This window comes from Sorex fumeus, unplaced genomic scaffold, assembly GCF_029834395.1.
Source record: "Sorex fumeus unplaced genomic scaffold, SorFum_2.1 ptg000008l, whole genome shotgun sequence".
Taxonomy (NCBI): Eukaryota; Metazoa; Chordata; class Mammalia; order Eulipotyphla; family Soricidae; genus Sorex; species Sorex fumeus.
Window position 1 is genome coordinate 34,117,913 of NW_026606065.1, and position 15,803 is coordinate 34,133,715.

The 15,803-nt window shown below is 46.0% G+C and overlaps 1 protein-coding gene across 1 annotated transcript in view; it reads right to left on the bottom strand.

The window, feature by feature from the left end:
• Positions 1–10,864: 10,864 nt before the first annotated feature.
• GPR180 (G protein-coupled receptor 180) overlaps positions 10,865–15,803 on the bottom strand; it is a 33,891-nt gene continuing 28,952 nt past the window's right edge. The window contains exons 7-9 of the mRNA XM_056109801.1: positions 15,465–15,653; positions 12,812–12,889; positions 10,865–11,233 (exon numbers count right to left, since the gene is read on the bottom strand). Of these exons, the coding sequence (XP_055965776.1) occupies positions 11,075–11,233; positions 12,812–12,889; positions 15,465–15,653 (426 nt within the window). The 3' untranslated portion in view covers positions 10,865–11,074. The remainder of the gene's footprint in view (positions 11,234–12,811; positions 12,890–15,464; positions 15,654–15,803) is intronic.

The following is a 15,803-nucleotide window of genomic DNA, read 5'->3' on the forward strand; positions in this document are numbered from 1 at the left end:
TTTGGGAGAAGCTTACTAATTTCAGTGACCTTTTTCATAGAACCTGCTTCGGTTTCACTAATTTTTCTTCATGCTCCTCAATAATCACCTTCATGGATTGGTGCTCTCATCTTACTTCCTTCATTCTGCTTGCTTCAAGGTTATTTTTCACATCTTAATTTTTTTCTTTCTGTTTCAGACTTAGGTGACTGACTTGAGTCATCTCTCCTTTCCTCGCTTTCATGACCACAAGTTCCCAACAATCTGCTCAATTGCCCTCCCTCGTGAATTCATTCCCATTTCATCTCTCTCATTTCTTGACATCATCTCCTAAGCCAAGAACTTGGCTCAAGACTTATTTTGTGAGAATCTGCACAAGAGTAAGTTAAACAAGAATAATCAAAAATAAATTAAATGACTGGGAGAAAATCTGGAGGGTTTATGCAACCACAAAGAGGCAAAGTTTACATGTGACAAAGGGATCAGAAAGAAACCACTGCAAGCTGGAGAGATAGTCCAGCAGGTAAGGTACTTGTTTGTCATGTTGCCTACCCCATTTTGATCCCTGACATCATATATGATTCACTGAGCACTGCCAGGAAAGAGTGATCCCTGAGCACAGAGGCAGGAGTAAGCCCTGAGTATGAACAGGTGTGGCCCCAAAACAAAATATTTTACTGGGACCAAAGTGATAGGACAGCAGGTAAAAGCACTTGCCTTGTACCATATAAGCTCATTAATAGCCATGATCCAGAGACTCACAAATCTCAGAAGAGATCAACAAGCTGCAGAGATGTCTCCAGACCCTAAAGTAACCATCAATTAAATTATCAGTTAAATTATCAATTTAATTCCGTCTGTATTCAGCCCTATTTATTTAAAATTTTAGAATTCCTGAAGCAACATCTCACACTCTACACCACTGATGTACCAAAAGTAGCACACCACATTGGATGGGGTATGAAGGAGAAGACAACCAATATCAATAAAAAAATTATATATATATATATATGCACACAAGGTTAAACCTGTAACATCCTGTTAGTAATCTCTTATACAAGGGCTTAATGGCTCCAGGGTGAGATACAATAATCGTCACACACTTTCCTCTAAGGAAACCCATTTTTTTTTTTTTGCTTTTTGGGTCACACTGGCAATGCACAGGGGTTACTTCTGGCTCTGCGCTCAGGAATTACTCCTGGCAGTGCTCAGGGGACCATATGGGATGCTGGGAATCGAACCCGGGTTGGCCGCATGCAAGGCAAATGCCCTACCCGCTGTGCTATTGCTCCAGCCCCTCTAAGAAAACCTTTTTTGGATCATTTTTAGTGGACTACTCATAACAAGAAATATAAAATAAATTATTTAAGACCTGCTGTTGGGGCAGGATTGGTTGGTAATTGGTAAAATTTGAAATAATGGTGGTGGGAAGGTGTAACGGTGGTGGGATTCGTGTTGGAATATTGAATGTAATAAGTTATTGTGAACAACCTTATAAAAATAAGATCAACTTTAAAAGGACAAAAGAAAATAAAAGCCCTTGTCTTGAACTCAGCTGGTCTAAGTTTGATCCCTAGCACCCCATAAAGCCCCCTCCCACCAGCACCACCAGAAGAGATGCTGAAATGCCACTGTGTGTGGCCCAAACACCAAAAAATAGATAAATAAAATAAATTCTACAAGCTTGCCTGAACTTCAATATTGAGCTTTTATTGGGGTTCGCTGCATAAGCATGATTGATTGACTCATCAGTGGCCACGAGGTTGGATTCAACCCCCACACCTCCTTCCTTCCCAGAGGTCGAGGCTGGTCTCTCAGTGACTCAAAACACTAGCAATTGCAACAGATGGTTGGCCTTTGCGGTGTGGCCAGTTCTCATCTTGAGTCATCTGCTTAACATAAACTATCAGGCTCCACCACAGACAACAAAGACACATCAACCATTCTGGAAATGCTAGAGCTTGGGATTTGCCCTGGGGGAAGGTGTGCAGGTGGGGTGAGGTAGGGAGCAGGAAAGGAAGACCAGGAACAATTTTCATTCAAAGGTTCAGTGACTCTATGGTATCCTGCGAAGTGAAATGAGCCAGACACAGAGGGACAGACACAGAAGGACTGCACTCATTTGTGGAATATAAAGTAAGAGAATGGGAGACTAACACCTAAGGATAATAGAGATAAAGACCGGGGAAGATTGCTCCACGGCTTGGAAGCCGGCCTCACATGCTGGGGTAAAGGCAGCTGGGATAGAGAAGGAACCATCAAGTAAAGGATGCTTGGAGGGCTCGGTCGGGATGGGAGAAGTGTGCGTACGGTAGACAATAGACCGAACATGGTAGCCACTTAATGCCTGTACTGCAAACCACAACAGAGAGAGAGAGAGAGAGAGAGAGAGAGAGAGAGAGAGAGAGAGAGTAAAAAGGAATGCGCCTGCCACAGGGTAGGGGGTGGGGTGATGGGGGGAGGGGGGAGGGGGAGGTGTAGGAATACTGGGAACATTGGTGGTGGAGAATGGGCACTGGTGGAGGTCTGGGTATTTGATCATTGTATGACTGAAACATAAGCAGGAAAGTTTGTAAGTTTGTAACTGTACCTCATGGTGATTCATAACAAAACAAAGGTTCAGAGACTCTCTGTAATACCAAAAGACTAAAACCTAACACTGTCCAATAGCAGACTGAGGAAAACACATTCATATACTAGGGTTCTAGGTAATCAGTAGAATGGGCATCAGTGTAGGCAGCCTACAGAAGAAGCGATGGGAAGGAGAAACTGGTTGCTCTTGCTGGCATTGGTATATAGATTTGCATGTATGTGTTTACACAGCAGGACTCCAGAAGCATGTTTATATAGCAGAAGCTTTAGAAACATTGTTTCAAATCACCGTATTTCATTATAACTCTAATTAAAAAATATCTTGGCCAAATGTGGATTTTTTTTTTGAGGAGCAGCTTTTGTTATACATGGCTTTGCTTAAAGTCTGTTTCCAAGACCCTCTGATGCTAAATGAGCACTGACCATATGCTCTCAGGACCATCTCTAGAAAAATAGACAGGACAGGGTAACAGGCACTGGATCTAGAAAAGAAATGAGTAGATGGAAGATGAACTCTTTTTTTTTTTTTTTTTTTTTTGCTTTTTGGGTCACACCCAGCAATGCACAGGGATTACTCCTGGCTCATGCACTCAAGAATTACTCCTGGCAGTGCTCGGGGGACCATATGGGTCCTGGGAATTGAACCTGGGTCGGCCGCATGCAAGGTAAACTCCCTACCTGCTGTGCTATTGCTCCAGCCCCTGAACTTCTGTTTTTTAAACTTTATACAACGTGCACATCCTACCTACTTTATAAGAATAAAATTTGACAACATAGGTGCACATTTCTTCACAGGCAATGAATGTAATAGTGTAACCCTTTGGTGAATGAGGTCCAGTCTCATGAATGATTACAGAGAAATAAAGCTGTTCTCAGTCACACTCAGCGACCCCCAGGCCACCATGATTGGAGTCATCAGGCCAATAAAAGCGTGTTAAGAGTATATGGAGTCTTTTTTTTGTTTATCTTCTCCCAGTGACATCTACCTACCATCAACATCCCTCCCTCAAGCTCACTCAAATGTCTTCCAATGGGGTGCCTGTAGCTGGAGTGAGCTAGGGGTCAACACGGGGAGGGGGTGGGGATAAAGGGGCCAGTCTTTGCTGTGAGGGGAAAAGATCAGGAAAGAGATCAAACATCGAGCTGGGGGTGGGGCCGCGGCTGGAGCGATAGCATAGAGGGTAGGGCGTTTGCCTTGCATGCAGCTGACCCGGGTTCAATTCCCATTATCCCATATGGTCCCTGAGCACCTCCAGGAGTAACTCCTGAGTGCAGAACCAGAAGTAACCCCTGAGCAACCCCTGAGCATAGTTGGGTGTAACAAAAAAGAAACAAAAACAAAAACAAAAAACATCGAGCCAGGGACTGGGTCACAGTGTGTGTGTGTGTGTGTGTGTGTGTGTGTGTGTGTGTGTGTGGTGTTGTGGGGGGGGCTTAAGAACGTTCTGCCTGTGTGTGTGTGTGTGTGTGTGTGTGTGTGTGGTGTTGGGGGGGGGCTTAAGAACGTTCTGCCTGGCGTGGGCCACTTTTTGGTGGAAGGTGGTGGGAAGGAAATGGGCCATTTTTCACAGGGCAATGGTAATTTGTGTTCATTTACAGAGTTTGGGTAGCTTCTGAGCTTGCATTTGGTGGGAATGGTGTGGGGCATTTATTTGGCTCAGGAGTGATCCCCCGGTGAGGACCATATGTGGTGAGGGGGATCAAACTGGGGTTGGCTGCATGCCAAGTAAGTGCTAAACCACTGTACTATCTTTCTGGCCTCTAATACACACTCTTTTTTATTTTTCTTTTTGGGTCACACTCGGCGATGCACAGGGGTTACTCCTGGCTCTGCACTCAGGAATTACTCCAGGTGGTGCTCAGAAACCATATGGGATGCTGGGAATTGAACCCAGGTTGGCCATGTGCAAGGCAAATGCCCTACCCTCTGTGCTATCACTCCAGCCCCACACACTCTTTTGTTTGTTTGGGGGCCACACCCAGTGGTGCTCAGGATTTACTCCTGCTCTGGTCTTAGGGGTTGCTGGCTGGACTCAGGGGATGCTGAGGACTGAACCCAAGTCAGCCATGTGCAAGGCAAGTCCCTGCCCACTGAGCTATCACGCCGTTCCCTAACTCTACGATCACGATCATGATCAACCTGATGTTCGTCGATTGTCTTGAGCAAGCACCAGTAACGTCTCCTTCGTCCTAACCCTGAGATTTTAAAAAGTGCCATATTCAAGGCTCTTTCAGGGTTAGGAGAATGAGACCCATCATTGTTACTGGTATTTGGCATACTGGGTCCACCACGGTGAGTTTGCCAGACTCTGCCGGGTGGGCAGATTACATTCGGTAGCCTGCCAGGCTGTCCAAACTCAAACTTTAAAAAAGGACAGAAGGTTAACACTGACATTGATCATCAGGGTGATTTGCCTTTGTTTTGTGGACAGTGGCTGTGGAGCAGGATTGTGGTGGGACCAGGGTTCACGACCCCCTGAGGCACACACATGCGCGAGAGGCTCCAGGAGGCTGCTGCAGTCCCTTGTCATGCAGCTGCACACTTCAGCCTGGCAGCCTCACCAGGGCGCAGATCTCAGAGAAAATCTATCTTTCCTCCCCCACGCAGCAATATTCAGCTTTAGTCATTATCAATACTTTGTTAGCATAGTTTATATCTCCAGAGCTTTTTGATGAACCCATTTAAAAATATTTTCCATTTATTTATTTTTAATTGAATCATAGTGATAGACACATTTACAAATTTGTTCATGATTAGGTTTCAGTTGTATAATGTTCCAACACCCATCCTTTCACCAATGTACTTTTTTTTTTTTGGCTTTTTGAGTCACCACTGGCAATGCTCAGGGTTAGTCCTGCACTCAGGTTAGGCTCTGCATTCAGAAATCACTCCTGGCGGTGCTCAGGGGACCATATGGGATGCCAGGGCCCGAACCCAGGTCCTCCGGGTGCAAGGCAAACACCCTGCCCGCTGTACTATCACTCCAGCCTTCACCAATGTACTTTTGCCACCACCAATGGTCCCCGTTTCCTTTCTGCCTCCCCATCCCACTCCCTGCCACTATATCCCTTTAACTGTATCCTTCACACTCCACACATTCTTGTGGCAAGCTTCCAACTGTTAATCTGTCCTCCTGGGCCCTGTTTCCCCTCACCTTGGATATTAGTCTCATACTAATTAGGGCATTTGCCTTGCATGAGGCCAACCTGGGTTTGACTCCTCTGTCCCTCTTGGAGAGCCCAGCAAGCTACCGATATTATCCCGCCCACAAGGTCTGGCAAGCGCCCCATGGTGTATTTGATATGCTAAAAAACAGTAACAACAAGTCTCACAATGGAGATGTTACCAGTGCCTGCTCAAGCAAATCGAAGAAAAACGGGGGGGGGGGGGGGGGGGGGGGGGGGGACACAGTGCTACAGTGCTACCATCTATCTATCTATCTATCTATCTATATCCCACAAATGAATGCAGTCATTCTACACCTGACCCTCTCCTCTGACTCAGAAGAAATCAATCTCATGAAGTTAGCCTCATTCACAAAGCCACACAGGAAGTGGAAAAATCATAGAGTTCATGAGTTCTGATTACGGTTCACGGAAGTCACTGCATCATGCACTGCTCAGGGGGGCTACTGCCAGTTCAGAAGACTTAGCAAGCAGAGGGCTTCGCTTCCCCACCCCCACCTCCCACCCCAGCATCATCAACTGCAGCGCTGTTGAATATTATGGGCAATAACAGGCGTCATCTGTGACATCTGGTTAAAAACAGCAACAACAACAACAAAAAATCAGGAGTCCACAGCAGATCGTGACACCCCAAAATCTGCCCCGACTTTCCTGTCTCAACCTGCCGCTCCCATTCATGACTTCGTTACTAAGTACCGAAGAACCATGAAACAATGTCACAAGCAGGCCAAACCTGGTCACTCTGTCCTTCTGCCCATCACAAACATGTATTTTTATGAAATACCCACCATCTGGCTGGCCGAGCTCCACAACTAATGTCCAAAAGAACACCGTGCCACTGAATCTTCCGAGACACACTGGCCCAGGATGTTGATTCTGGGGCCTTCTCAGAACAGTGTGTGTGTATTGGGGGGGGGGGGGGGGGATGGGATATTTAAGAACTGCTAGGAAGCCCGAGGCTCTCTCTCGCCATATGTGTTCAGTGGTCTCGGGTCACTCTTCCCCCCTGCCCCCCCCCCCCCACCCAGACGGCCAATGCCATGGGTAGATGAAGGAGGAAAAGAGGACCAGGATGGTTAATGATCAGTTGCCATTTATTCCATTCTCCCTACGCTCCTGTTCCAATCTAAGCCCCTCATTCCCGTCTCCTTCTGTCCCCCTTGCTAGTCTCTCTGCGCTCCCACTCACAGCTCTGGTCTCTCTCTAGTCTCTCCCCAGTTCCCGGTATTGAGGGTAGCCACCACACACCCAGGCTGGGTAGTGCAATCAACATATATGAAAGCCCTTCCTGATCACTGATCAGGCTCAAGGGCAAAATAGCACTTGGGGGTGGGGGGAGTTCTCCTTTCTTTAGTCCAATAACTTAATGAACATCTTAGTTAACATCTTAATTCTATTAATATTAGTTATTTTGTATGGACACAGAGATAAATTGAGCTTGTAGGGTGGCTCTCCTGGAGACATCTCTCTATAGATCTCAAACTACAGTGCTCAGGTCAGATTAATCTTTCCTAACCCTAGCAGGGTCCTAATCTAGTTGTTACATTTTGGATCATGACAGAATTTGTCCATGACCATACTCTTAACTCATAGTTAAGTATTATGGCACTTGGCCTGGCCCATTTTGATGCCAGGGTAGCTCACAGCTTGCCCTGGGTCCATCCGGTCCCTCGTCTGGACCCTGCTCTTGGGATGCTAGGAAGTAAGGGCAACTGAAGCTTAAGTCAAGAGAACAGATGCCCAGGAGTGAATATTATTTGGAGTTAATCAACTCCCAAGTTACAAAAGCATAGCATTAACTCTCTTCCTGTATCTACACGAAAAGGACATTTTTCTAAATTAATTATGCAAAGGATTTAAGGAGAAGAGAAAAAGCAATATTTACAAGTTAACTGAGTCTGATTAGGAGATAAAGGTGGTTGACAGGTTGGGGAAGCAGAGCACAAAGAAAGAGATTACCAGTAAACACAGAGGATTGGGAGCACTGTGATGGGAGTAACCCAATAAGCCTAAGCTCCCTGTGGCAAGGCAGAAAGGACAAACTAATGTTATCCTACAGGGGGGTGACGGGGAGGCAGATTCCCCTTCCTGAATGAAAGTAAAGCTGTCCCAAGCCACACCTGACTCCCTCCCACACAGGAAGTCCTAGCTCCTCAACTGATCTCATGGAGAGTGACAACCAGCTCAATCTTTCCAGGTGCAACCAGTCGAGGGGCTGAAAACTCTGGGGTGGTTCAGGGGTAGGGCTAGGCAGATTTTCCCCCACCCCTCTAAGCAAACCCCAAAACCACCTTCCACCAGGAAACCCAACAGCGTTCACATGGCATCTTGAGAGCCGAGAAACTGCCCAGCTTCACATCAAGCTGATATGATTGAACATGATGCGGTCGAATCTTTCCGCGTAGAAGGGTCTGACTGAGAACCCTGAGACCTTTCACAACTGAACCTCGTCAAACGGCCAAGCCACCAAATCGTTCCAGCTCTTTAGCTCCTGGAGTGCGCTGTTCCTCCAAATCCCCTAGTACCGTCAGCCTGGTGGAATCACACATAGAGGACCAACAAGCTCAACAGGCAAAAATAACACAGAAGGTTCAAGGCATCAACCAGCCCAGTAGGTCCTCAAAGGCGTCAGTGACACCACTGGGAGACACAACAATCCTCACAAATTGACTTTTATTGGTCTGCGTTTTGATAATTCCATTTACTTTTGTGTTGTGCCAAATGATACAAAGTGCACTTGTGCCTGCTAAGGTCTGCTCAGTGGTGGGTGGGAAACTGAGGATATTGGTGGAAGGAAAGTCACACTGGTGGTGGGATTGGTGTGGGAACATTGAACGTCTGAAAACACTGTATTATGAACAACTTGGTAAATCATGGTGTAGCACTACACTGTAGTACGGTCCTTCCGTTATTCATCGATTTACTCGAGCAAGCACCAGTAACGTCTCCATTGTGAGACTTCTTACTGTTTTTGGCAAATTGAATATGCCATGAGGAGCTTGCCAGGCTCTGCTGTGCGGGTGGGATACTCTTGGTAGCGTGCTGGGCTCTCCGAGAGGGATGGAAGAATCGAACCTGGGTCAGCCATGTGCAAGACAAACGTCCTACTCACTGTGCTATCGCTCCGCTCAAATCATAGTGGAATAATAATTGAAAAATTCCAAGGAAATGAAGGGTTTGGGGAAAAAAAAGTCATGGATATTGTGCTGTTATTTTATCTATTAAATTTAAAATATAATTTCCTCAATCATCACAAAGTGACTTCTGATTTACTTTCTGACAATTCCGTTTGCTGTCCTTTAAGTTTCATTGGAGCAAGTAATACAAAATAAATTTGTTGTATGATTGCCAAGGGGACAGGCTATGGGTGGATGAGGACCTGGGCCATTGGTGGAGGGAGGGGATATTGGTGGTGGGGTTGGTGTTGGTACACTGTATGTCTGAAACGACTCTATTATGAACAACTTTGTAAGCGATGATGTCTTCTTAAAAATCAAAAAGAAAAAAATTTAATTGTCAGATCAGTGCACCATATCTTGGTTGAGAGTGAACAAAATATTTTAATAAGCTCAGGATGAAAAAAAAAAGAAAGAAAATCCTGAAACAACTTGACAGATTAATTTCAACCAGTAACTATGAGTGTGAACCCTCATTTTACACAGTAGGATCAACAGCCATTCAGCAAATATTTAAATAGGTACTTTTGATAGGGTAATTTTTTTAAAAACTAGCATCCTCAGTATTTGAGCACCACGAAAACTATGGCTTTATTACAAAGGATTCAAGATGGCAACTATGTAGAATCCAGTGCCAACACGGATTATAACAAATCCATTGAGTATTTTGTTTTTCAATTATTCATAGAAAATTTAATCCTGATTAAGTATCCTTGGGCAGGAATTCATGGGTAGTTGATGACTGAAACCAACATTTATGTGAAATGCTTCTGTTAATTTAATCTGTGTATACGGCTTAATTATGATGGGGGATTCACTGTTAGAGAAATGAATTATATCAGGATTAAAATTTTAGTACCATATCACAGAGTACCTTTCCTTCTTTCTTTCTGAACATGTAAACCTGCTTGTCCCTTCACCCAAGTGTTCCTATTTTTAAAGCCTTTGTCCTCACAATGTCTCAAAGTTTTACTCTTAATAAACCACCAGAAGCTCATAACTAATAAAATCTGGGCCAGAGAAAAAAACAGATACTTACTCCACTCACGAAAATAAAACAAAACCTTATTCATTCAACTGTCGATGTATTTTATATTCATTTTCTGAAGTTCACTTTCAGTTCCTTCCAACTTCATTATGAAAAGCAATTCCTTAAAGCTTGAAAAAAATATTTTTGTTTTTATGGTTTTGTTTGGGCTGGAGCGATAGCACAGCGTGTAGGGCGTTTGCCTTGCACACAGCCAGCCCGGCTGAGCCGGGTTTGATTCTTCCGCCCCTCTTGGAGAGCCTGGCAAGCTACCGAAAGTATTGCCCGCATGGCAAAGCCTGGCAAGCTACCCATGATGTATTTGATATGCCAAACACAGTAACAAGAAGTTTCAAAATGGAGACATTACTGGGCCCGCTCAAGCAAAATCGATGAACAATGGGAGGATAGACAGGACAGTTTTGGGCCCACATCCAGTGATGCTTAAGGCTGACTCCTGGCTCTGTGCTCAGGGATTACTCCTGGTAGGCTCGGTGGACCATATGGGATGCCAGGGATTGAAAGCAAGTTGACCACATGCAAGGCAAATACCCTCCCCACTCACTATCGCTCCAGTCCTCATTAAAAAAAAAAAAGCATTGCATTTTTAAGTTAGCATACCACACTGATTTCATAAGAGGTATAGAGGTATTCGAGCAAGAAATCATTTAACTGATTACTTTTTATAAGACCATCAAACCTGAGTTTACTACTGATATTATATGCTTACTGAGTTTTACTGATCAGTAAAGTTTTTCAATATACTGATATTATAGGTTTACATATGATATTATGCTTACTGAGTTTACTACTGATATTATAAGTGGTTTGAACCTCTTAATAAAATGTATCATCTCTTTCATCTTTATTCCCATATGGATATGCACAGATCACCTAGCAACACTCTTTCTTGAAAGTTTATTAAGTATAATTCAAAACATTCATGTATTTTTTTTTCTGGTTTGGTACTGCTTAAATGCAGTCATATAAATAACATGCTCTCCTTTCTTGGTTCAATTTTTCATAGCAAAAGTATGAAAAAAAAGTCACTGCATTTGAACTGCTGATTGCACTGTTCCATCAATTGGCTTTTCCTTCCAACGAAAATCGAGCATTAGAAGTGAGGCCGACTCTTGTGTCCAGAGGAGATGGTCAGTGGCAGCGTTACGGAGGAGAGAGAGGAAACTTCCCAGTATAAACTGTGGGACAGGAAGAGTCTGTAGAGAATCACCATGGAAACAGACTGGCAGAGGATGACGCCCATTGTAATAACCTGCAAAGAAAAGAAAGGAAATGTACTTACTGCTCACAAAGGCACGGAAGAAATCAACCCACCTATCATGAACCAGTGACTTATACACACACATACACACACACATGCTATCTACACCACTTTATCCTTCATCCTTAACACTGGCACACCTTAGCAAAGAAGTGTTCAAGAGGAAAAACAGGATGGATGTTCAGACCTGTAATTGTTCAACGGTTAAGATTCCTCTAAGAGTCAGTTGCCAAAAATAAGACAGACAAGAACAATTTGCAAAGCCATCCTGGGCTTGGGCACACATGGTACAGACAGTGGTAAGGCCAACCAGATCTCGGGCTAATCCCGCAATAGCAGTAAAGCCGGCCTCCCCTGCAGAGAAGATGCATCCAGAACGTTCCAGTCACTTCTGCTTCTGTAGATGACATCCCTACCCTTTCCCGCTCGGTAAGGATCTCAGGCTCAGACAACAGTTGTGTGATCACAGGCCGTGGGGGGGGGGGGGGGGGGGGTTGGGCAGGGGGGCATGTAGCAGGCTCCCCACACTCTTGGGAAGGGAAAAGATAGAGGCCCTGCCCGGGGCGGGGGGGAGGGGGTAATTACACTGTGATCACAGGGCATGCCTGGGCGTGGCATGCAGTCCACAGGACATGCAAGCCATGGACTGAGCTTTGGAAATCCACCTGACTTGGGGCCTGAGACAGAGTACGGTGGGGAGGGCGTCTGCCTTGCATGAGACTGACCACGTTTCAATCCCTGGCACCCCAGCTGGTCCTGAAGGACTGCCAGGGGTGATCCCTGAGCACAGAGCGTGGAGTAAAACCCAAGCACTGCTGGATATGGCCCCCAAACCAAAACAACAAACGAAGCCGCCCCCCCCCCCCAAATCTAATTGGCTCTTTACCATTATGGAGCAAAGAATTTCATCCTGTCTTCATATAAATACTTATGATGATGAATTCCCTGATCTGTCTTATGAAATGGATGAAATAAACTTAAGCTAAATGCCAGTTTATATACTGCCTGGTTCAGTATTTTGTTTCAAACTTTTAGAGAATTGAAAAATAGGGGCCAAAGCAATAGTACAACAGATAGGTAGGGTGCTCGCCTTGCATGTGGATGACCCAGGTTTGATCCCTTGAACCCCATATGGTTCCCTCAAACATCACCAGGAGACTAGGAGAAAGCCTTGACCATGCTGAGCAGGCCCACCCCCTACCCCAGTTCCCTGAACAAACCAAAAAAGAATTAAATAAAAGCCCCCAAGTTGGTCAATGGGCCAGGAAGAGCTCCCGGGCTGCAGGGCGCACTCTGCAGACTCAACTCCAGGTACCGCACTTCCCCTCCAGTACTACCGGGACTGGGAGTAGTCCCCTAGCATCACCCGGTATGGTCCCCAAACTAGAACTTACCAATCAAGACTACAAAAAGCCATTATTTCAAGACAGGGGCCTCCCAGAGATGGGGGTGGGGGGTGGGAGTGGGGCCAGGGATGGACACATGCCCCAAGCAGGCAGAGTGCAGGCTCCATCCCTGAGTGACCTCCCCAGCCCTGAGAAGACTCCTCTGATGATGTACGTGGCTTACCTTATCTCTTTGGTAGTCGCTGAAGATGATGGAAATGCAAGCAAGGCCTGGATGGCACAAGAACCACAAGATACAGCCCTGAAATGGGAGGACATCGAGTGAGGCGAGCAGAGACCCTCGACTCCAACTGCCGTGGGAGAAGCTACTCCTCCTTGCTAAGGAGGTCTCTCGAGAGGGCATCTTGCCCCTCAGTGGGTAGTTTGTGGTGAACCATGAAAATACATTCGCTGTTACTGTGACAACATTTTGCTTATAAAAAAAAAGGATTCTTTTTTATTTCCTGTACTTAAAAATCCTTCATATTAAGTGAATTGCTTACATTTAATAAACTACAAAGGCAAAAGAAGAATCAAATCAATGATCAGGAAATAAAAATTGTAAGGTCCCAATCTGTAATACTACTGGAAAAGGGGAAAAACAAGGATGCAGACTCTTAATGACTGCTAGGAGCACAGAGGGGTTCTGGGGTTGAGGAAAGAGCTAGAAGGGCGCCTAAGTCAGCTGTACAAGAGAGAGGCTGGGCTTGACTCCCGGCACTGGGAGGTCTCCGGAGCACCAACCGGGGGACTCCCTGGGTGGTCCCCCAGAAAGTCAAAAAGAAATTCCGTGAGAGTATGGCAATATTTGGTTACCAGTGAGTGTCACTTGTCTGCTGAGGGTCAGGGCACTGGAGAACGGAACTGGGAAGGGAGGTGGGCCAGAGCGGCTGCTTGCTGCATGGGTCTGCCCAGAGCTGCTGGGACCACAGAGCCACACTTGGGGCTGCCCGGGCAAACCCGCAGTTCTGGGGACTGATCCCAGTGCCCCCGTGCGCCCGGCACATGGCTGGCACCAGAGCTGTCTCTCCAGCCCAGATGTGAGAAACATCATAATGTTGGACTCTGCAAACATCTTTCTTGTGTTCCCTAGAACCGTGGAAATAGGGTCTCTTTTTTACAAAATTAAATTTGGAAATAAAAAAAAAATAAGGTGGGGACCAGGAAGATAGTACAGTGGGGAAGGCATCTGCCTTGCACACAGCTGACCCAGGTTTGATTCCCAGCATCCTATATGGTCCCCCAAGCACCACCAGGAGTGATTCCTGAGTGCAGAGTCAGGAGTAACCCCAGAACATTGCTGGGCATGACCCAAAAAGCAAAAAAAAAAAAAAAAAAAAAAAAAAAAGTGCTAATATTACAATGACACACTGAAAATAAAGGTTAAAAACCAAAGATGTTAAAAACTGTATAGAGCCTGCTACTCTTTGTATCTAAAATGCAGGAAAACCATGTCGAAATGCAGGTTAAAACTACGGGGCTGGAGCTATAGCACAGCGGGTAGGGCGTTTGCCTTGCATGCAGCCAACATGGCCAACACAGGTTCGATTCCCAGCATCCCATATGGTCCCCCAAGCACCGCCAGGAGTGATTCCTGAGTGCATGAGCCAGGAGTAACCCCTGAGCCTCATCACCGGGTGTGACCCAAAAAGCAAAAACAACAACAACAACAACAAAATAAACCTTCTCTGAGCGGATAAACTAGGAATGACCAATTGCTGCTATTTTGCTATTTGAGAAGGGAGTGAGGTGATGGGAGAGACCCAGGAAACACCGTCTGCTACTCTTTCCACACACTGGCAACAGGGAAAATAAAACAGACCCAACAACACTTTTCCAAGGAGAAGGGAAAAGGTTGGCCCACGCAGACACAGAAAACGGCCAAGACGAGACGCCAACCCCAAGGAGCTGGGCTTCACACTAACTCTCCAGAGAGGCAGAAGGATGAGGGCATGGAGGGGCTCTGTGGGGGGACTGAGGAGGAGCCCGGCTGTCCTTCCCCAGGGGCACCCCAGACTGTGGGCCAGCGGGGGTGACAGGCATGGTCTGTTCATTACTCGTGGCTCTGCGTCGCCCCAATAAAGGCCTAAGGATTTTCTCCATCTGACAGAAAGAAAACAAAAAACAAAAAAATGGCACCTTCTCCAGAGGAAGCTTCCGGCATGCCACTGCACCCCCATCCCCGGTCTCCTTCATGGGATGGGGTGAGAGATGCCTCCCATGTGCATGGGCTCCGCAGGAGCAGGATAAAAAGGCCTCAGACCCCGCTTCCAGTCGCTCATGCTGAGGAAACGGTCTGCATGGTTTGTCAGAAACCATCACCCAATCCTGAGAGTGACAGTTCCATGGGCAGGAACTTGTTTGTGAAATGCAAATCACATTCTAATCAAATTTAAAAAAAAAAAGGGTGACGATTCTCACACCTCAGGAGACAAAAGTAAAATGCCTATCACTAAAGAAAGGATGATTTTGGCCCCGCTGATCTGCCAATGAGGATGACGTGGAAATGACTGCTCCTTGGGTTTGGGACAGTAGCATCTACTTCCGGGTCAGAAAGGTCAAGTGCACTGAAGCCCATTAGGGGTTCAGAACAGAGCGTGACACATCATACATAGTTAAAGGACATGAGCGAGTGAAAAACCATTTTTCTCAGGACTAGAGGGATAGGAGATAGTTCTCCATAGGGAACTTGCCTTGCATGAGACCAACCCAGGTTGGACCCCCCAGCGCCCCATATGGTTCCCTCAGCCCTGAACACAGAGCCAGGAGCAAGCCCTGAGCGCTGTCTTATGTTACCCCCAAACACACAAACACTCTTTTCTCCCCCAAAAGCATACTTTGGCAAATGTGATGTAGAACTCCCTTTTCAGGGTACTTCTCTCCACCGTGATGATCTGGTACAGGCCGCAGCCGAAGGACAATGCGAGGCCAACTCGCAAAATGATTAGCAGAATCCCGGCTAGGTGGTGTGAGTGGTGGCTGTGAGGACTGGCGTCTTCAAACTGCTCCCAAAGCAGCAACACACTCTGCAAGGACAAAAACCGAAAAACAAAATACAAAAAAATAACAGGATTTCATTGAGAGGGGATGGAAGGAACAAGAAAGACACCTACAACCAAGGACAGTTTCTGTCTCCTCCATTTTCCCCTTAGGCGCAGGATCTACAGTACAGGAAC